This window comes from Microtus pennsylvanicus, chromosome 11 (genome assembly GCF_037038515.1).
Source record: "Microtus pennsylvanicus isolate mMicPen1 chromosome 11, mMicPen1.hap1, whole genome shotgun sequence".
In the NCBI taxonomy this organism is placed as follows: Eukaryota; Metazoa; Chordata; class Mammalia; order Rodentia; family Cricetidae; genus Microtus; species Microtus pennsylvanicus.
Window position 1 is genome coordinate 16,762,752 of NC_134589.1, and position 20,956 is coordinate 16,783,707.

General features: G+C 42.9%; 1 protein-coding gene across 1 annotated transcript in view; it reads right to left on the reverse strand.

The window, feature by feature from the left end:
• Nucleotides 1–298: 298 nt before the first annotated feature.
• Nucleotides 299–20,956, reverse strand: part of Efcab3 (EF-hand calcium binding domain 3) — a 370,379-nt gene continuing 349,721 nt past the window's right edge. Inside the window, 8 exon segments of the mRNA XM_075941765.1 lie at nucleotides 299–625; nucleotides 2,940–3,062; nucleotides 9,322–9,506; nucleotides 9,824–10,005; nucleotides 12,749–12,869; nucleotides 14,011–14,082; nucleotides 16,391–16,534; nucleotides 19,444–19,520. Coding sequence (XP_075797880.1) covers nucleotides 299–625; nucleotides 2,940–3,062; nucleotides 9,322–9,506; nucleotides 9,824–10,005; nucleotides 12,749–12,869; nucleotides 14,011–14,082; nucleotides 16,391–16,534; nucleotides 19,444–19,520 — 1,231 coding nt within the window.

The following is a 20,956-nucleotide window of genomic DNA, read 5'->3' on the forward strand; positions in this document are numbered from 1 at the left end:
AGGAACCAGGCCACCTTTCCCCCTTCCTGATGCTGTCTTGGCTGTTTTGAGCTGAGTGGGGGTAGCAGAGGGCAACTGGCTCTAATAATAGAGTAACTACTTTAAAGTAGCAAAGATTGGGGGCAGAGAAACCATGGGGAGAGAAGCCATCCTATGATTTAAAGGTTTTTACTGGCCAGAATCCAAAAGATGTCAAAATTTCCATCTGCTAAGAATGTAGTCGATAAAAGCAAGAAACCATAATTTTGATAAGTTTGGAAAGCAGTTTTCTAAGCGTTGTTTAGAAAATGTAGACATTTCATTGCCGAAACCCTCTGAAACCTTTCCGTCTCCTTTTCCGTCCTGTCTCCAGGTCATACTCGCTGAGGTCTGATGGGGAAGACAACCCAGAATTGCTGGAGGAGTTTTTGTTCACGTAGCTGTCGTGCAGCCGCAAGTCCTTAGCGCTAAGCAGCTCCTGGCAGACGTTCCAGGACCATGTGTATGTGGAGAAGGTGTTGTAGAAGGACTCATTGTTGGTCTCTATCCCAATCAAATCCCCTCGGATCTTTCTCCAAAGATTCAGCATTTCTTTCCGGTGCTCGAGGGCAATTCCTAAGTTATAGGCATCTGTAGCTCTCTTTACCTGTATTGAGAGGGTAGACATAAACTGAGTGGAGTTACTTTAACTATCTTTGATTTATAAACCATAGTTATTGGTGGCTTGAGAGTCATCCATGTAAAAATCCCAGAAACTACAGATGGGGCAGCATGGGACTTAGGAGCTACGAGTTAGTGGGAATCAAAATGTGTCACTTGAAAGCCAGGGAGTGGTGGCACACACCTTTAATTCTAGCACTCAGGAGGCAGAGGCAGGCGGATCTCTGTGAATTTGATGCCAGCCTGGTCTACAGAGTGAGTTCCCAGGAGAGAAGCATGGGGTTAACTTAGGTGATCTAAGTACCAGATTCAGCCTAAGACAGGGAGAGTCAGCTGGGAGAAGATGCTGAGCTGAGCAAATCCTTAAGCGTTTTAAGATTGAGGCATCGAGAGGTGATGGGAAGAAGTCCCAGGATGAAGAGGCCACATCAACAAACGCTGGAAGACAATAAGCACCCTGGACTTGGTGGGAGAGCTGGACAATCGTGGTGTTGGCAGAGTGTCGGGGTGAAAGTCAGAGCAGAGACGGTGAGAGGAGGGAGCAGAGCCCTTCATGGGGTGGGGGCTGTTTCTGAGGGAAGTGAGATGAGTCCCTCAGTTGTGTAGAGCAGAAGACTCTACCATTACTGGAGGAGAGGTCTCAGTAGGCCAGGCTGGCCTGGGACTTCCTACGTAGCACAGGCTGTTCTTCCATTGTAATTTTCTTGCTTTCATCCCTGGGATACTACCAGGAAGAATGTCCTGCACGCATCCTTCCTAGCTCCCAGAACTGGGAGTGAAACCTAGGGCTTTGTCCGTGCTAGGCAGGAGTGCTATCACTGAGGTCTACCTTCAGCTCAAGCATTTACCTCTAAGCAGGACAAGGGCATGTTTGCATCTTCATGTTCGATCGTTAGTGGCTGTGTGGAAAGTGGTTGAGGGCAGGGAAAGCTGCAGAACTGAGGATTCCAGATTAGAGCCTGTTGTCCAGGCAAGTCTTACAGAAGGACTCAACTCAGGCCAAGAGAACAGGGGTAGAGGGAAGGGAACAGACTTGGAAAACACCCCAGAATGAGTTGGACTAGATTTGGTGATTGGTGGAGGTAAGGAATAAGAAAAAACCAAAACAAACAAACAAAGTTAAGAGTGCCCCCTTGGCTTCTGACTTCAGTGACTGAGGAGATGGTGGCGTCTACAGCTGAGATACAGCATCCTCAGGGGAGAGCCAGGCTGATGTAGGAGGTATGAGTGAGCATGGGGCATGTTGAGCGTGATGTGTTATGAGACCTAGCATCCCGGGGAGTGGGGGATGTTTGTCAGATGGTGACTGAGGTAAGGTCCGTGTAAAAGAAAGAAGTTTAGGCTCGGGCAAATTAGTTATTAGTGCACAGGTGGCTACTGCTGAACAAAGAAGGTAGATGGGAGCAGCCCGCATGGTCACCCTAGCGTCCTTCCTCTGACACAGAGATCGTTGCTGTTCTCTTATGGCTGAGTTATAGGGGGCTAAACTCAGGATCTTCTCGAGCTTCTTGGCCTAGGGAGTGGCCGGTGTTGGTGCTGGAGGTCTCTGGCCACAGGCAGCCTCCATTTGTTTGTGTGTTGATCTATTAGTGGAGAGACAGGAGTCAGCTGGTCACGGCTTTGTGTTCTGAAGTTCCACACATCCCAGCGCACTGCCACTGAACCCTTCCTTCTCTGCGACCTTACCCTCACCCCAAGCTTTCTCAGAGTAGGAGCTGTGCTTTTCTCTCTGTGGTGTCTCCGAATCTCAGAACCCATGGATACACAGGGTATGAGTGGGCGCTGTGGGAAGATAGACTGTGTGGGTAGAAACCTGGGGGGAGGGGCACTGGGAGCATGACGATTGTCAAAAAAAGAAAAAAAAGCCAAAGATACCCAAGGAATAGAACAGCTGAGGCTGATCTCCGGCACAGGCATGCTCACATACTGGCACACACACGTTAAGGCATAGGCAGAGAGGCTCCAGAATGCACCTTTCCACCTGGTTAGCAGCTAACAACTCCACAGAGAAGGACAGAATGTATTTCCTCCACACCACTCCCTGCGTCTGCATTGGACGCTAGTAAGCATGCTCTCAATGCTTCCATTCCCTTGTAGAAATCACACCTTCAGCCCTTGCATTCTCTGTCTCCTCTCCTCTTTCCTGAACCCCTCAAAGAACGCTAGCTCCCAGGAGTTCCAGGAGTGGCGCAGCTCATCTTGTACCATAAAGGGGAGATTTTCATTTATTTCTGGAGGCCGAGTCTTCCTAGCAGGAAACACCTTTAACAGCGCAGTCTGGGGCGGCACCTGATACTCACGTGCTGTTTGAGGTTCTCTGCATCGTTCACGTTCCAGTGCGGTTTCTTCTTGAAGAGGTGGTCGATGGCTATGATGTCATCTGAATAGCCTGAGGCGGACCTGATGGGCTTCACAGCCGCGGCCTTTATATGTGCAAAAAGATCAGTGAAACATTTAAGCTTGAATTAGATAACAAAGACGTGTGAAAAATGCTATAGGAAACCCATTACTTGGTATGCTAACTTTAGACATTAATTATAAAAAGACATAATAATGAGGGGGAAAGTATTAGTATGAAGTTGGGCATAATGGTTCATACTTGTAATGCCAGTCCTTGGGAAACTACAGAAAACTGAAAGAGTTCCAGGCTAGCCTGGGCTACAGTGTGAGTGTTTCACAAAAACAAAACAAGATTTTTTTTTCTAGTTTCTCAGGACAGAGTTTCTCTGTGTGACCATGCTCGCTGTCCTGGCCTGGAACTCGCTCTGTAGACCAGACAGGGCTGGAACTCATGGCGATCCGTCTGCCTCTGCCTCTCTAGAGCTGGGATTAAAGGCGTGCGCCACCACCACTTGGTCAGAAATTTGTTACAAGAGGATTTGTATATGATTTGTAAGGTTGTCGCTAAACTGTTGGCTGCACTGGAGCACCCAGCAGAGTGCATGTGTCCACAGGTATTTAGCAAATCCACTGTAATAATAACAAAGAAATCTGCTCATAAAACAAACACTGATGGGAGGAGTGGGTGAGGGGGGTGGAGAGAAGCCATCTCTATCCTGACCTAGAATTCCCATGCTATTCGAGCAAGCTGCCCTCCAAAGAGTGTAGCCTTTCTTGTTTCCAGACTTCCTGAAGGAAGCAGCATTTGTTCCTCTGGTTGCTGGGCTGTTGAACAATGCTCGTGGAAGTCTGGTAAGCATACTGCTTGCTTGGATACGCTTATTGCCTCATCTCCAGACTCACTGCTACTTGGCATTCCTGTCTCCAGTTCTTCCTTCACTGTTAACACTCCAAGTGGCACTTTTGTTATTTGCAGATGATATGATAGTATACATAAGTAACCCCCAAAACTCTACTAGAGAACTCCTACAGCGGAAAATACCTTCAGTGATGTGGCAGGATACAAGATCAACTCAAAAAAAAAAAATCAGTAGCCCTCCTATATACAAATGATAAAGAAGCTGAGAAAGAAATCAGAGAAACATCACCCTTTACATTAGCCACAAATAACATAAAATATCTTGGGGTAGTACTAACCAAAGAAGTAAAAGACCTATTCGACAAGAACTTTAAGCCTTTGAAGAAAGAAATTGAAGATACCAGAAAGTGGAAAGATCTCCTATGCTCTTGGATAGGTAGGATCAACATGATAAAAATGGTAATCCTGCCAAAAGAAATCTATAGATTCAATGATTGCATCAAAATCCCAATACAATTCTTCACAGACCTTTGAAAGAAGAGCAATCAACTTTATATGGAAAAACAAAAAAACCTAGGATAGCCAAAACAATCCAGTACAATAAAGGAACTTCCAGAGGCATCATCATCCCTGACATGAAATTCTATTATAGACATGCAGTATACCTTGCTCAACCTAGATGTAGTAGGGAGGGCCTTGGATTTTCCACAGGGCAGGGAGCCTTGCCCCCTCTTAGAATTGGGTATGTGGAGGGAGTGGGAGGAGGGAAGGGAGTGGGAATTTGGATTGGTATTTTTTTTAAAGTAATAAAATAATAACAATAACAATAAAAAGAAAACAGTTTGGTATTGGCATAAAAACAGAGAGATTGACCAATGGAATTGAATCAAAGACCCAGATATTAATCCACACACCAAAAAACATCTGATTTTTGACAAAGAAGTTAAAATTATATAATGGAAAAAAAGAAAGCATCTTCAACTATCTATCCCCATGCACAAAATTCAAGTCTAAAAGGATTAAAGACTTCAATATAAATCCAACCACACTGAACCTGATAGAAGAGAAAATAGGAAGTAGCCTTCAACTCACTGGCACAGGAGACCACTTCCTAAATATAACCCCTGTAGCACAGATGCTGAGAACAATAAATAAATAAATGGGACCTCCTGAAACTGAGAAGCTTCTGTAAAGCAAAGGACATAGTCAATAAGACAGAAAGGCAGCCTACTGAATGGGAAAAGATCTTTACCAACCCCACAACAGAAAAAATATATATCCAAATATATAAAGAACTCAAGAAATTATACATCAAAATTCCAAATAACCCAATTTAAAAAATGGAACTAAACAGAGAATTCTCAACAGAAGAATCTCAAATGGCCAAAAGACACTTAAGGTAATGTTCAACATCCTTAGCCATCAGAGAAATGCAAATCAAAACAACTCTGAGATTCCATCCACCTGTCAGAATGGCCAAGTTAAAAAACACCAATGACAACTTATGGTAGAGAGGATGTGGGCTAAAAGGAACACTTCTGCATTGTTGGTGGGAGTGCAAACTTGTAAAACTATTTTGGAAATCAGTATGGCGGTTTCTCAGAAAATTGGGAATCAACCTAGCTCAGGACCCAGCAATACCACTCTTGGGCATATACCCAAAAGATGCTCAATCATAATATAAGGACATTTGTTCAACTATGTTCATAGCAGCATGAAGCATTGTTTGTAATAGCCAGGACCTGGAATCAACCTAGATGTTGGTCAACTGAAGAATGGATAAAGAAAATGTGGCACATTTACACAATGGAGTACTACACAGTGGTAAAAAACAATGACATCTTGAAATTTGCATGCAAATGGATGGAACTAGAAAAAAACAATCCTGAGTGAGGTAACCCAGACCCAGAAAAATGAACATGGTATATACTCACTCATAACTGGATACTAGTTGTAAAGTAAGGGATATTGAACCTTTACTTTATTCCAGGTTCATGATCCTGGAGAAGCTAAGTAACAAGGTGAACCCTAAGAAAAACATACATAGATCCAGCTGGAAAGGGGAAATAGACAAGATCACCTGACAAAATTGGGAGCATGGGGGTGGGGGGAGTAGGGAGGGTGGAAGGGGAAGATGAGGGGAGAAGGAGAGAGGGGAGAAGAACTTGAAGGAACAGGATAGTTGAGATGGAGAAAAAACAGAGATGAGAACAAGGAAAGAGATATTTTGATTGAGGGAGCCATTATGGGGCTAGCAAGAAACCTGGCACTAGAGAAATTCCCAGGAATCCACAAGGATGACCCCAGTTAAGACCCTAAGCAATAGAGGCCAGGGTGCCTGAACTGGCCTTGCCCTGTAGTCAGATTGATGAATATCTTAAATATCACCATAGAACCTTCATCCAGCAACTGATGGAAACAGGTAGAGACCTGCATCGGAGCACTGGACTGAGCTCCCAAAATCCAGCTGAAGAGTGGAAGGAATGAGAACATGAGCAAAGAGGTCAAGACCATGATGGGATCACCTACTGAAACAGTTTACCTGAGCTAATGGGAGCTCACCAACTCCAGTCGGACAGGGAAGGAAACTGCCTAAGTCCAAGCTAATTCCTCTGAATGTGGGTGATAGTTGTGTGGCTGGGACTGATTGTGAGGCCACTGGCAGTGACACCAGGATTTATCTCTACTGCTTGTACTGGCTTTTTGGGAACCTATTCTCTTTGGATAAATATCTTTCTCAGTCTGAATATAGTAGGAAGGGCATTGGACCTTCCTCAAAGCAATGTGTCTTACCCTCTCTGTAGAGTGGATGTGGGGGGCATGAGGGGTAGGTGGAGGAAATAGGAGGATGGGAGGAAGTGGGAGCTGGGATTGGTCTGTAAAATGAAAAAAGATAGTTTATTTTTTTTAAACATAATAAAAAAGTAAAAAAATTAATAAAAAATAAAAACACAACAAACAAATCAACCAACCAACCCATTCCAGTGGCTGCTAAAAAGTCAGACTCCAAACTCCGTCAGTACTGATCTGGTTTCTCTAAAGCTATCTAGTATGAATTTTCTTAACTCTTCCCCCCATTTTGAGATTTTGCCATCCCTTTTTCCCCTCTATCCTTCAACCCATTCTTTTTTCCTGTGTGAGTCTTTTCTGAATACAGGCCAAAAGTCTCCCTGTATTCTTTATATAGTCTGTTCTGGGATCTCTCTACATTAATTAATATTAATTGACTGGCAGGGCGGTGGTGGCGCACACCTTTAATCCCAGCACTTGGGAAGCAGAGGCAGGCGGATCTCTGTGAGTTCGAGGCCAGCCTGGTCTACAAGAGCTAGTTCCAGGACAGGAACCAAAGGCTACACAGAAACCCTGTCTCAAAAATAAAAAAAAAATATTAATTGACTTATTGTGTGATGTTTGTATGTTGTGGAATAATCCTTCTGTACACTGTGTGAATATAAGTCGCTATGATTGGTTTAATAAACAAGCTGAACAGGATAAAGTTAGGAGAAAAAGCTAAATAAGAATGATGGGATGAAGAAGAGTAGAGTCTGAGGAAGAACAAGTCAGACACACAAAATGGGATAGAGGTAAAAGCCATGAGCCTCAGGGCAGTACATAGATGAATAGAAATGGGTTAAATTGTAAGAGCTAGTCAGTAATAAGCCTGAGCTATAGGCTGAGCATTTGTAATTAATATTAAGTCTCTGTATCGGTTACTCAGGAGCTGGTGGATGGGACATAAACTTCCACCAACATCTGTGTGTCTGTGCATGGCACTCATGCCGAGGCAGAGGACTCTATATTGTTAGTTCTCTCCATCTTTACATGGGTTCTGGGAACCAAGCTCAGGGTGGCAAGTTTGTGCAAGTTTGAGAGGCGGTCTTGCCAGCTCTCAAAGGGGTTTTGTTTTGTTTTTATGGTGTGAAATGAGTGGCTCAGGATTTGGATATGTTTATATTTGTGTCTTGTAGATTTTTCTAAGCTTGAAACTGATTTTTAGGGTAAGTGCACAGTTTGGAGACTGTATCCAGTATGGGAACTGTGAGTCCCAGCTGCGTACCTAGGTTTTCTCAAATCTCAGGTTTCACATTCCCAAGGGAGACCTTCTTCTCCACTGAGGGCTCCCAGCAGGTGAACTTGAGCCTTGTACCAAGCAGTACCTTTCCTCTCACAGATTCTGATTTTTTCCAGAGGTTTTAAATTTAAAATTAAATCTAAATCTTATTATTTTAGATTTAGTTCTAGGCATCCTGAATTGTCAGGCTAAACCCTGTCCCTAGCCGCCAGGTCTAAGCACCTCCATGTGACCTTCCTGTCTCTCTGTCATTTTATAAGCTTGGTGTTAGGGCTTTAAGTTCTCTCTTGAGAAAGAGAGGGTCTCATTAGGTAGACCAGATTGAACTTGTAAAGATCTGTCTGGTTGTCTTGCTTTTTGAAGCATGGGCATTTTGCTTGCTTTTGAGGACATTTTTGGATATCACTGTGTGTTTTAAGACAGGCTCTCTCACTGGAGTTTTCGGCTAGACAGGCTGGTCCCAGGGTCTGCTTGTCTCAGCACGTGGTTGTAGGAATTTGCCCCAGGACATCTTTCACACGGGTGTCGGGGATCTGGACTCAGGTCCTCATGCTTGTGCGGACCTTGGCTCGCTGAGCCATCTCCACAGCTATACACACATTATATATTAATATAGATCAACATTAAATATGGTACATTATCCTATTTATAAATGTACATATGATGTCGTATGCATAAATGATAATGCAATATATCTTTCTTTATATACAATAAATGTAAATATGATATCTGAGGTATAAAAATAGATACCAATATATGTTATGGAAAAATTAGGGAGGGGGATAGGGTACTGGTTGGTATGTTATTAAGATATATTTTTTTAAATTATGTTTAATTGTGTGTGTGTGGTTATGTACACTTGAGTGTAGATGTCTGTGGAGTTCAGAGGCATCAGATCCTCTGGAGCTGGAATTACAGCTATGAGTCACTTTATGTATGTCGGTACTGGGAACCAAAGTCAGGTCCTTTGTAAGAGTAGTATTAAGAAATGAGTATGACCTTTAATTCTAGCACTCAGCAGGCAGAGGCAGGCAGATCTCTATGAGTGAGTTCCAGGACAACCAGGTCTGTTATACAGAGAAACCTGGTGTCAAAAAACCAAACCAACCAAACAAACAAAGAGTATGGCAGAACCGTAAGTGCTCTTAACCACAGAATCACCTCCCCAGCCTCTAAAGTATATATTTAATAGATAATTTACTGTTGGCTCCTTAGAAATTTGAGTCAGTCAGGGTACAATGGACCTTGTATCTAAAAATCCCAACCCCAAAACCAAACCAACATCTCAAAACAATAGCTACAACCTCCCAAGACACTGCGCATTATCTGTAAAGAAAACATGCTTTTAGCCTTGAGTTAGGTTCTTAGAGATGGAGTATTTAAATTAGCTAGTATGACAGATTAAACCCACCTGTGCTTTCCAATCTTTTTTATGGAAAAAATAGTCCTCGAAGAAACTCAGAGGTTCCTTTTTCCTCAGCATCTCTAGCTTCTGTATGTCTTTGAATGGCTTTCCCATCACCACCCCGTCCACATCAGGGAACAACGGAAAGACAGGTATTTTTGAGTACGGGCTACCTGTAGGGAGATCACACCCTAAAAAGACAAAACCAAAAATGGCATTATACATGACGTAAAAAGTTCCCGGAATGACAAGCATGAAGAGCCCAGTGCACTTCCGTCTGCTCCCCTTGTGGCCCCGGCTCCTCTGCCTGAGTCTCATGTTCCCACCGCACACCCATCCTGCAGACTTCACTTAGGTGTCTGAGGGCTCAGGACTTCTGCTTCCAAGCCTGTGTGACAGAGAGCAGCTACTCCAAGAGCCCCGGTCCTGTTCTTGGCCTCTGGTGTCTATTTCTGACCAGCTGCCTGGAAGTCGCTCTATCACAGTGGAGAGGGAAAATGGCTCTTACGCTTGAGTGCTTCAAGAAACTTATACAAATCCTTTTCTTTCATTATCGAGATCTTGGCAGAATTGGCAAAGGCAGCAGTGCTTGAGCGCGGAGGAGTGCATATATCTGGCCTAAAGCCCCTTCTCCCATACGGACTCCATGGCATTTCAGAGTGGCTTTCCTGGAATTTTTTTCTGAAATAGCTTAAAGAGAAAACACAGGTAATTCAGAAATGGAATAAAGAATTGTTAGGACAAAAAAAACCCACTACAAGTTACAGAAGTTGATTAATATTTATTTTAAATCTATTTAAGGCTTATTAGCATATGTTTATCGTACATAATAGTAATGGTTTCATTATGGCATTTTTGTACATTATACATATTTCTCTTACATTCACTTCATTGTCCTCTCCTGTCTTTCCACTTCAGTCTCTCTTCTCATGCTTTGTGTTCTCATTCTTGCTCTCTCTCCCCACTCCTTCCCTTCCTCTCTATCTTCCTTTGTATTCTCATTTTCTCTCTCCCCACTCCTTCCCTTCCTCTCTATCTTCCTTTGTATTCTCATTTTCTCTCTCTCCCCACTCCTTCCCTTCCTCTCTATCTTCCTTTGTATTCTCATTTTCTCTCTCTCCCCACTCCTTCCCTTCCTCTCTATCTTCCTTTGTATTCTCATTTTCTCTCTCTCCCCACTCCTTCCCTTCCTCTCTATCTTCCTTTGTATTCTCATTTGCTCTCTCTCCTCCCCTTCCCCCTCATTCTTACCTTCTTCTTTCTTTCTGGCTTGAAAACTCAATGTGTATTTTGGGGGCTGCTTACAGGGTCTTGGGTGAAGGATTATTTACAAGCGCATGGGCTCCTTACTAGTAGCCACACTGCTGAAGAAGGTGCCATATACTGTAGTACTTTGTATTGGGTTTTATTTTTTTGAAGATTTATTTACTTATTCTGTATACAGTGTTCTGCCTGCATGTATGCCTGCAGGCCAGAAGAGGACACCAGATCTCATCATAGATGGTTGTGAGCCACCATGTGGTTGCTGGGAATTGAACTCAGGACCTCTGGAAGAGCAGCCAGTGCTCTTAACCTCTGAGCCATCTCTCCAGCTCTGTATTGGGTTTTGAAATGCAGTTTTCTTCTTTTTTGAGGCAGGATCTCACTTTGTCGCCCAGGCTGGCATTGAACTCATGGTGTCCCTTCTGCTTCAGATTCCAGTGTGATGAGATCACAGCACAAGCACTATGCCTGCCTATGGTCTGGGATCAAACCCAGGTGGCTGTGCACGGTAGGTTAGCATTCTACTACTCAGCTACACAGTTATCTCTATTCTTAGAAGTTTTGTTTTAGAACGTTAATGCGGAGACTGAGCTTGTGACTTTCCACATGCCAGCCAAGTACTCTATACGCTGAGCTTCAGCCTCAGCTGTTATTTCCTTTGGCTAACCTGATTCCTTCGTCATTTCTATAAGGACCATCTTGGTCTCTTTTCATAATTTTTGACATTGCTACATTTGTGTGTGTGTATGTTTTTTTTTTTTTTGAGACAGGGTTTCTCTGTGTAACAGCACTGGCTGTCCTGGAACACTCTGTAGATTAGGCTGGCCTCTGCCTTCCAAGTGCTGTGATTAAAGGTGTGTACCACCACCACCCGGCACATTTATTAATTTAATGTGTGTGTGTGTGCATGCATTTGTATACATGTGCACTCGTGTACTCTGGTGTGCTTATGTGTGTAGGTCAGAGGTCAACTTGCAGGAGCTATTTCCTTCTACCCATGTGGGTCCCAATGCATTCTTGCAGTGTTTGTCTTGGGAAGCCTTTCTGTTTAATTTCTGAAGGGCAGCTTTGCTAGGTGTAGAATTCCTGATTGCTGAGTATTCTCTTTTAATGTTTTGAACAAATCATTCCATTCTCTCTTGGCTTGTAAGATTTCTGGAGAGAAGTCTGCCACTACTGTAATAGGACTTTCTTCATAGCTTGATTCTTTTGTTTTTGTTTTTCTTTAGAATTTTCCTTTGATATGTTTATTTATTTTAGAGATGGGGTCTCACTGTGTCGGCCTGGCTGTCCTGGAACTTGCTATGTAGACCAGGCTAGTTTTGAACTCAGAGATCTACCTGCCTCTGCCTCCTGTGTGTTGGGCTAAAGACATGTGCCACCTTGCCTAGTCATCTTGTATTTTCATGCCCTGGAGATTATTATTTCCCCCACTGTATCTAGGAAGGGTCTTAACAGCTTCCTGGATCTTGGGTCTCTATTTTCCAGAATTTGGAAATTTTTCAGTAGGTAAAGAGCAACCTCAAAAGATAACCAAATAAACAAAAACTACAATTCACTTTCAGTAACAACAGCAGTGATAGCGAAGGTGTCCTGTCCACTTAGTAGGAGTGCAAGAGGCCATGAGCACACAACACTGTGCTAACATCAGCATACCACTCTCGGGCAAGCATTTGATCTGCTTTCCGGATTTTTTGTTTGCAAAATGCAGGTGATTGTGTGCACTCTTTTAGGGAGGACTCTATTAAATAACATGCATGTCCTCTTTATTCTACTTGTTCCACAGAGTAAGGAGTAGCACTGTGCTGGATGACGCGCTGAGTGCTGCGCCTGTGCCACTCTGCGTCCCACAGGTGCCCTTCACACGGGTGCTGTTAGCGCCTGCACTTTGTAGGCGAGGAAAGGAAGGAGAAGGGCAGACAAAGGCTAGCTTGTGCACCAGCAGCTCTGTCTCGGGGCGGCTGAAGCTTATTTTCGTATGTTTTATGCCCATGTGGAGCTTCAGCATAGTGTAAGTGCAGTCTTTTGATTTCAGAACCAGGAGAGGGTGTTGTGATATTATCAGCTGTTTGCCCCGATCCTTTCTTGGGTTTCAGATTGAGCTCTGTGGAGTAGAACGCTGGTGACTCATCCTCGGTAAGCTGCCTTCACCTGTCCTGTGGCCACTTACCTTACTAGCTCTATTACATCCTTTCTGTGCAGGGATGAGGTCTCTACAAGTTTTGATAGGATTTCAAATAATAAGATCCCGGGGTTGTTAGCGAAATCCAAACATAGTTTCTTTTCGGGAACTATAGAGGAAACAGAAAAGAGAAATTTCAAAATGTCTTCTGAGAAAAACAGCTATTAAAAATTTACCGAGAATTTGTGGCAATATTAAATCAGAGACTAGAAATATGGCAAAACATTAAAAATGTTCTATTTAGAGAAAGGTCATTTTGATTACTGAGTAGACAGAACAATCATAGTTCAATGACGACTAAGAAAATACGGCAGTACTTTTAACATCTGCACGTGTAATATGTTAAATAGAATTGTCTTGTTCTTCTATGAAAGGGAATTAATAACTACCTCTAGTTTGCAGAGAAACTCTCATTTGTCACAATTTTTGAGAGCACCAATTTTTCTCTATCTTAGGGAAAGGCTGTGGCTTAAGTTTGGGTATGTTTTCAAACTACTTGTGGGGTTTGGAATCTGGAATCCTAGAGCATGCGGTATGAAGAGTGGTTGGATTTTCCAAGGCAGCCTGTTAGGTGGGGAAACAGAGCATGAGAGACTGAAGGCAGCTTCCAGTCTGAGCAGATCGATGGCCACAGGTGAGCACATGCTCTCTATCCCCGGCCTCTAACTGAGAGCGGAGGCTTCATCAGGGTGTAGAGATAGTAAGCTACCCAAGCTCTAAAAAATATTATTATTATTATTTTTTAAAAAGGAGTGCTTTTGGAAGTAGTGCATGTGCTTGGGTAAGAACTAAAAACTATAAAGGGAAAATAGGGGGCTGGAGAGATGGCTCAGTGGTTAAGAACACTGACTACTCTTCCAAAGGACCTGGGTTAGATTCCTAGCACCCACCTGGCTGTTAACAACCATCTGCAATTCTAGTTCCAGATGATCTGATACAGACATACAAGGCAAGATACCCACACACATAAAAATAAATTAAAATAAAAGGAAGGCTAAACTTTGTGCACCTGCTACTTCCTTAGTGTTCTCATTAGAGACAAAAGCAACGTCTTTCCTGCAGGAGGCCAGTAGCTGCTTGATGTATGTAAGTTGCAATTCTGATGGTATCAGTCTGTTTGACATTATTTTGTAGGGAAAACAAGAATCACATCCTAGACTAGAATTGCATCCTAGATGTCTCCTAACTGTAGACCTAAGGGGTCGTGTTTTCTGTGTAGTGGGCAGGGTTCCCCAGAGACATCCACTCACCCACAGCCTTGAGGAAGAGTTTCTTATCTGTCAGCACCCCTACAAAGTCCGAGAAGCTGATCTTACCGTCTCCTGCAACAGGAATCTCAGCTAAGAACATATTGCTAAAAGCTTATATAAACGCACAATTTGTATATAAAGGAGAGAGAGAGAGCACGCGCGAGAGAGTACACACACTGGTTTTACCTAGGACTGGCTTCACATTTGCAATCCCTCGGCCTCAGCCTCCAGTTTGCTGAGATTACAGGTGTCTGCTACCACACCGAGCTGGGATGTATTTTAATTATTTATTGAATGTGAAGTATAAAAGCTAAAGTAGTCTGAGCCACTTTACACTTAAAATCAGCATATTCAGGGCTGAAAAGAGGCTAAGGTAAACCTTGGTTTCCTTTCCCTCCTCAAAGAGATTATTTTTGGCAGCGCCTCCCTATGTAGCCCATGCTGGTCTTGAACTTAAAACCCTTGTATTTACATCAGTCTTTATGACCTGATCTATATTTACACCAGTCTGCTGTAGCCAACAGAAACAATGGCAAGGTGTAAGCATCCAGTAAAAGCTGTTAGCTACTGCTGTCCTTTGCCAGAGAGTGTCACTTCATGAGGAATCTCTACATGTCCCTCTCATACCCCACTGCCTCTAAAGTTAAGACAGTTGCCAAGCAGAGACAGAGCACACCTTTAGTCCTAGCATCCAGGAGGCAGAGGCAGGCGGATCTCTGTTAGTTTAAGGCCAGCCTGGTCTACAGAGTGAGTTCCAGGACAGTCAGGGCTACATAGAGAAACCCTGTCTCAAGAAACAAAAAGCAAAAATGAAAACCAAACACAAACAAAAAGACGGGAAGTACGATTAGAGGATGTGCAGGCACTTGAAGGACTAGAACAACTGGGCAGAGTCAGTGGAAAGAAGTGATAGCTCTAATTATCTGGTGACCTTGATTCCTTGGCCCCTGGCTGATGAGGAGCCAGAGAAAATAGTACGCTGAAAATATTTCCCACACAATATGTTAGGCTGGACTCCAGGCACAGGCCGTAGCACTTGAGAGGGGGAGGCAGAAGCATCAGTGGTTCAAAGCCACCCTCAGCTACATAGCAAGTTAGAGGTCAGCTTGGAATATATAAAGACCCTGTTTCAAAAAAACCAAACCAAATACCAACAATAAAAAGTCCCAAAGAGGAAAACAAATTCCATGACTTGTATACTTTAAAATACTATCAAAATTTCTCTGGCATTTAGACGTCAGTGGGCTCTCAGGACACAAGAGAGATTCATATTATGGTTCAGATGGAAATGGTGGGCTTGGATTTTATGACTTCGCATCTCTCAGTTACTTCAAGACATTCTCTAAAGTGAGCATCATGACAAAGACTTCAGTTTGGGAAAGAGCAGGCTAAGGGACAGTCACTCTTAGGTTCCACACAGGCACTTTCCTTTTTTTTTTTTTTTTTAGCTCATACATGTGCCCCACTGATATCCTTAAAGAGAAACACATACAAATATAGTGGTAGTTTCTTGTCCATGGGGGACAGAGATGTTACATTTCAAAGCCTCCAAGTCTTAAGGCCTTGGTTAGACCTGAGTATGGTGGCTCATGCCTACAATCCTAACCTTTGGCAGGAAAATAGGCAGTAAGTTTGTGTTTCTCTCTAAATATATCAATGGGGTGTATGTACGAGCTAGGAAAAACCCTAATATTTAAAGAAAATTCCTGTGTGGAAACTGAGTGACCGTCCCATCTCAATACCAAGTTCAAGTCTTTGTTACGATACTCACTTTAGAGGATGTCTTGATGTAACAGAGAGAGCTTTTTGGTTTTGTTTTGGTTGATTTGTGGACCATTCCTATCCCTGCATATCCTATGCTTTATCACATATACATATTTGCAATAAACTTTATCTGATAGATTAGGAATTGGCAATAATAAAATAATTAAAACCATATACTCTGTGTGTGTGTGTATGTGGATGCATGTTTGAGACAGGGTCTCTTTATGTAGTCCTGGCTGTCCTGGGACTCACTATGTAGAACAGGCTGGCCTGGAACTCATAGAGATCCTCATGTCTCTGCCTTCTGAGTGCTAGGATTAAAGGTGTGCGCCAACACGTCCAAGCTCCACAGTATACTATTGTAAAAAGTTACATTACTGTGGTCTTTTTCTCTTGAAAGCATTCAGAAAAATACTAATATTTCTGGACTACAATTGACCCAGTTAATTGAAACCACAGGAAGTGAGATGTAGGTCATGGAAGATAACCTTACCTTTGTTTAGAAGTATACTTTTGGTAGATAAGGAAGAGGTATTCCTTGCACTTATAGGATAAATGATAACACAGATATACACAAAAAGTATATTATGGGAAAATAATAGGTCAAAATACTCACTGTCAAGATCAGCACATTTTAATTCATTGTAGATATCATATGTGTTTAGATTCATCCCGAGTTTGGCTAAGGTGCTCATCAATCCATGTGAATCAATACAGCCAGTCTTATCCTTGGTGAAGAAGTTGTAAGCATTTCGGAAGGCTGAGGAAGTGGGTATATATTAGGACAATTTTTTAAAAATATTTATTTATTTATTATGTATACAATATTCTGTCTGTGTGTATGCCTGAAGGCCAGAAGAGGGCACCAGACCTCATTAAAGATGGTTGTGAGCCACCATGTGGTTGCTGGGAATTGAACTCAGGACCTTTGGAAGAGCAGGCAATGCTCTTAAACCTCTGAGCCATCTCTCCAGCCCCTCTAGGACAATTATTTAAGAATAGACACGGTCAGATATGGTAACTTCTGTCTCTAACCCCAGCACTTGGAAGCTGTGGTGGGAAGATTGATGATTCAAGGCCCGCTTAGGCTAAACAGTGATGTCTAGGTCAGCCCTGGCTATAGGAGTGGGGAAGGGGAGGGAGAGATGTGTGTGCTAACAGGACAGGAGATGTTGTTTAGCCAGGTGAAGATTGTGATCTGTAACACGTGGAGAGAGAAAGGAAGATGAATAATAGATTTTTAAAGAGACAGAATGCTGTCTTTTCTTGGGATTTGAACGAGCATCAAACAGAAATGGTAGAACCAAGTGGAATGAGTAGTAATTGGTAGAAAAAAAATGCAGAGCCAGGCATAATGGTGCCTGCCTGTAACCCAAGCACTCAAGGGCAGGGGCAGGAAGATTAGGTGTTCAAGGCTAGTCTTGACTGCACAGTGAGTTTGAGACTAGACTGTGCTACATCAGACCCTGTACATCAAGAAAACAAAGCAAAGCAAATATATATGTATATATAAATATATAATCTATTTTCCCTTTTATTGCCATTTCTTGGTTATTAGTCTCTACCTTGTGTTAAATAATTATTTTTTAATTTCCACTCTTTTTATAATACTGGGGGTTGAACCTAGGCCCTCTCACATGCCAGGCAACTGCTCTACCACTGACCTAGAGTCCTACTTTCATTATTTATTTCTATCAGTATAGACTCATAGATGTTTATTTTAGATTTTGGGTAAACATATCATAATATGTTTACTTTTGTTCTCAAATTGCTCAAAGAAGTAGTGGAAGAGAGGGAGTGTGTATGCATGCATGTGTGTGTATGTATGTATGTGACATTGCATGCACACGGAGGCCCCGGGACAACTTGCAGGAGTCAGTTCTCCCCTTCTACTATGTGGGACCTGGAGAAGGAACTCAGGTCTTCAGTAGGCGAAGGTGCTTCTCTTCTCTCCGTGTCCTCTTCCTCCTCTTCTTGTGTGTGTGTGTGGTGTGTGCACACGTGTATGTGTGGGTATGCTCCCTCTGAGCGTGGAGCCCAGGCGTCCTGCTCTATCACATTCCACCTTATCCTTTGAGACAGGCTATAGCAGGCGTTCCTGGACCGCCAGCCTCCAAATCATGACCTGGGACTTATTAATAATTATGAATGCTCAGCCTTAGCTTGGCTTGTTTCTAGCTATTTTTTTCCCTTTAACTTAAACTAACCCATTGCCGTGTTTGTCGTCCATCCTACTTTCCTGCTTCCGCCGTGTCTGGCTGGCCGGCCCCTGGGGGCTGGCCGGCTCCTCTTCTCTCTGCCCATCGGCCCTGCCATCTGAATTCAGCTCCTCAGGCTTCCATAGCAGACACCCTCACCTTCCAATCCTTCCCTAGCTTATTCGTCATTCTACTCTCGCTAGGCTCCCTTCTTCACATCAGAAGACCAAATCCCCTAGCACTCCATACTTCTCTCACGCCTTGAGCCATCCAGGGCAGGGACATGTCTGATGTTCTTATGCCTGGAACACTGTTGATTTAAATATCTGTCTTCTGTTTGGACCAATGATCTATAGACAGTGTATCAAACTTCATCATTATTTTTTTGCCTCAAAGAAATCTTGGTATTTTATTTCCATTTTAATTTAATTTGGTCCTTTGAGAACAAAACTGGCTTGTACACTATGTAGACCTGGCCGTCCTTAAACTTGTGGTCCTCTTGCCTCTAGAGGCCTCCCTAATGCTGGGATTACAGACACTTGTCACCACACTGGCCAGTCCTGGCACGTTGTATTTATACTCTTCAAGTAGCTGACTAATATGTGACCTTGAATTTGCTGTTTACCACACTTCCAAGTTATCTGGATAAGAATATTTGATCTAGTTGAGTGGTGGTGGCACATACCTTTGATCCCAGCATCCAGGAGGCAGAGGCAGGTGGATCTCTGTGAGTGCAAGGCCAGCCTGGTCTACAGAGTGAGTTCCAGGATGGCCAGAACAATACACAGAGAAACCCTGTCTTGAAAAACCAAAAAATAAATAAATTAAATAATATTTGACCAAACCTGTTTCAATTCTTGAGAGATGTCAATTTGAAAGTTATCCTTTATTTTTTATTTTTAGACAGGGCCTTGGGAGGTACAGCAGGCTGACTCTGAACTAAGTATTTATTTTTAGACAGGGCCTTGGGAGGTACAGCAGGCTGACTCTGAACTAAGTATTTATTTTTAGACAGGGCCTTGGGAGGTACAGCAGGCTGACTCTGAACTAAGTACCAGTTCCTAAGTTATCCATGTACACCATCACGCCTGGTTAAAATTTTATTTCTCCCCTCTACTTCCCCTTTCTTGAACGATAGGAATACAGATTCTCCTTGAAATCTCACATGTGCATTAGAGAACAATCCTATGGGAGCTAGCTGGATGCAATGGCGCTTCCCTTCTATCCTAGCACTCGGGAGACTGAGGCAGGACTGCTATGAGTTCTAGACCAGCCAGGGCTACACATTGAGCAGGCTAGTCTTAGCTATTAGAGTAAGATCCTCTGTCCTGGAACTCACTCTGTAGACCAGGCTAGCCTTAAGCTCACAGAGATCCGCCTGCCTCTGCCTCCTGAGTGCTGGGATTAAAGGTGTGTGCCACCACGGCCCTGGCTGTTGTTGGGCTCTAACATTTAGGATGATTTTCATCACCTTCCAGTTGTGAAGAGTTCAGCTTCGTATCTTTATGCTGTAAATGACTTGGAAGATATCCTCGTAAATCTTTATCTCTGAGAAGAAACAAGAGAAACAGCAGGTTTAACACAGGAGTGAAGCCTCTGAGTTTTGCTGACGCTAACGGTGACGAACATTACTGTTTGCCCAGACTCACAGTGCTGAAGCAGACTGTCACTGGCTAATCTGTCAGAAAGGCCGGGAAGCTGGGGACAACTGCAGCCCACCTGAGCTTTCCAGCTGCCCTTCCCTCTCTTAAAAACAAAACAAAGCTACTTGATTTCCCTCATTGTACAAAACAGGCATCTGGCTTGTCCAAAGTCACACAGGTAAGAGAGATGAGATTCTGATGGCAAAGTCCAAGGCTGTAACCTTAAGCGATCACCATTGCTAGAAACTTGTTTCAAAGGTTAATTTGGAAAATAATGTGCTGACTACCTTTGTAGAGAAACTTCTGCATCTACCATTATAACTTTAATTGCCAACATGTATGTTTAGTATACTGAGAGACATTAAGGAATGATAAAGCAGAGACAGGATGCTTCTGGAAAGTTTGGAACTCTGGGTAACATTTTACATTCTCAGGAAAGTAGAATCTGAAAAGGAGGGAAAATACTAATATTTCAAAATGCTTTGTGTAAATCTGCAATAATTTATGAATACACACACACACACACCTAGCTTTGCTTATGCTATGACAAGTGAAATGTAATTATTTTTAATTAAGTATAATTTAATAGCAAATTAAATAATCATAAACTTTTTGAGACAGGAGCCCATGTAGCCTAGGAGGAGCTCAAACTCACTGTGTTGCCAAGGATGCCTTGAACTCCTGATTCTCCTGCCTCCATCTTTTGCCAACTGGGATTATAGGCTTGTGCCGTTACACATAGCTCCTATAAATTTACTTTAGAATAATTTTAGATTTTAGAATTCACCTGCCTCTGCCTCCTGAGTGCTAGGAATAAAGACATGCGCCACCACCGCCAGCTAACAAGGTTTTAAGAATATGGAATCTCTTACTTTTGTGGTTTTATTTTTTTAAAATATTGACAAAGATTTATTCTACAAATCTTTTATATATGAGTGTCTTGCTTGCCTGTAGGTATGTATGTGCACCATATGCATGCTTGGTACCCAAAGAGGCCAGAAGGGGCATCAAGCCTCCATATGGCTGCTGGGAATTGAACCCAGGTCCTCAGGAAGAGAAGACAGTGTTCTTAACTTATCCATCTCTCCAGTCCCAGTTTTTGTGGTTTACTTTTCTACCCTCCAGGGCACTAGGTCTCACTGATGTCAGAGTAGCCTGGGATAGAAGGATGTGATGGGGTCTTAAGATGTCCTGTTCTCAACTTTTAGGCATGAAATTGTACCTAACTTGTATTTTCCCAGCTTTTACTAACATGATTTCTTCCTTTTGTGTTCCCTGTTTATCTACTAAGGTCTGCTCCCACCCTGGTTACTACGTATGTGCTGCATTTCCACAGAAAAA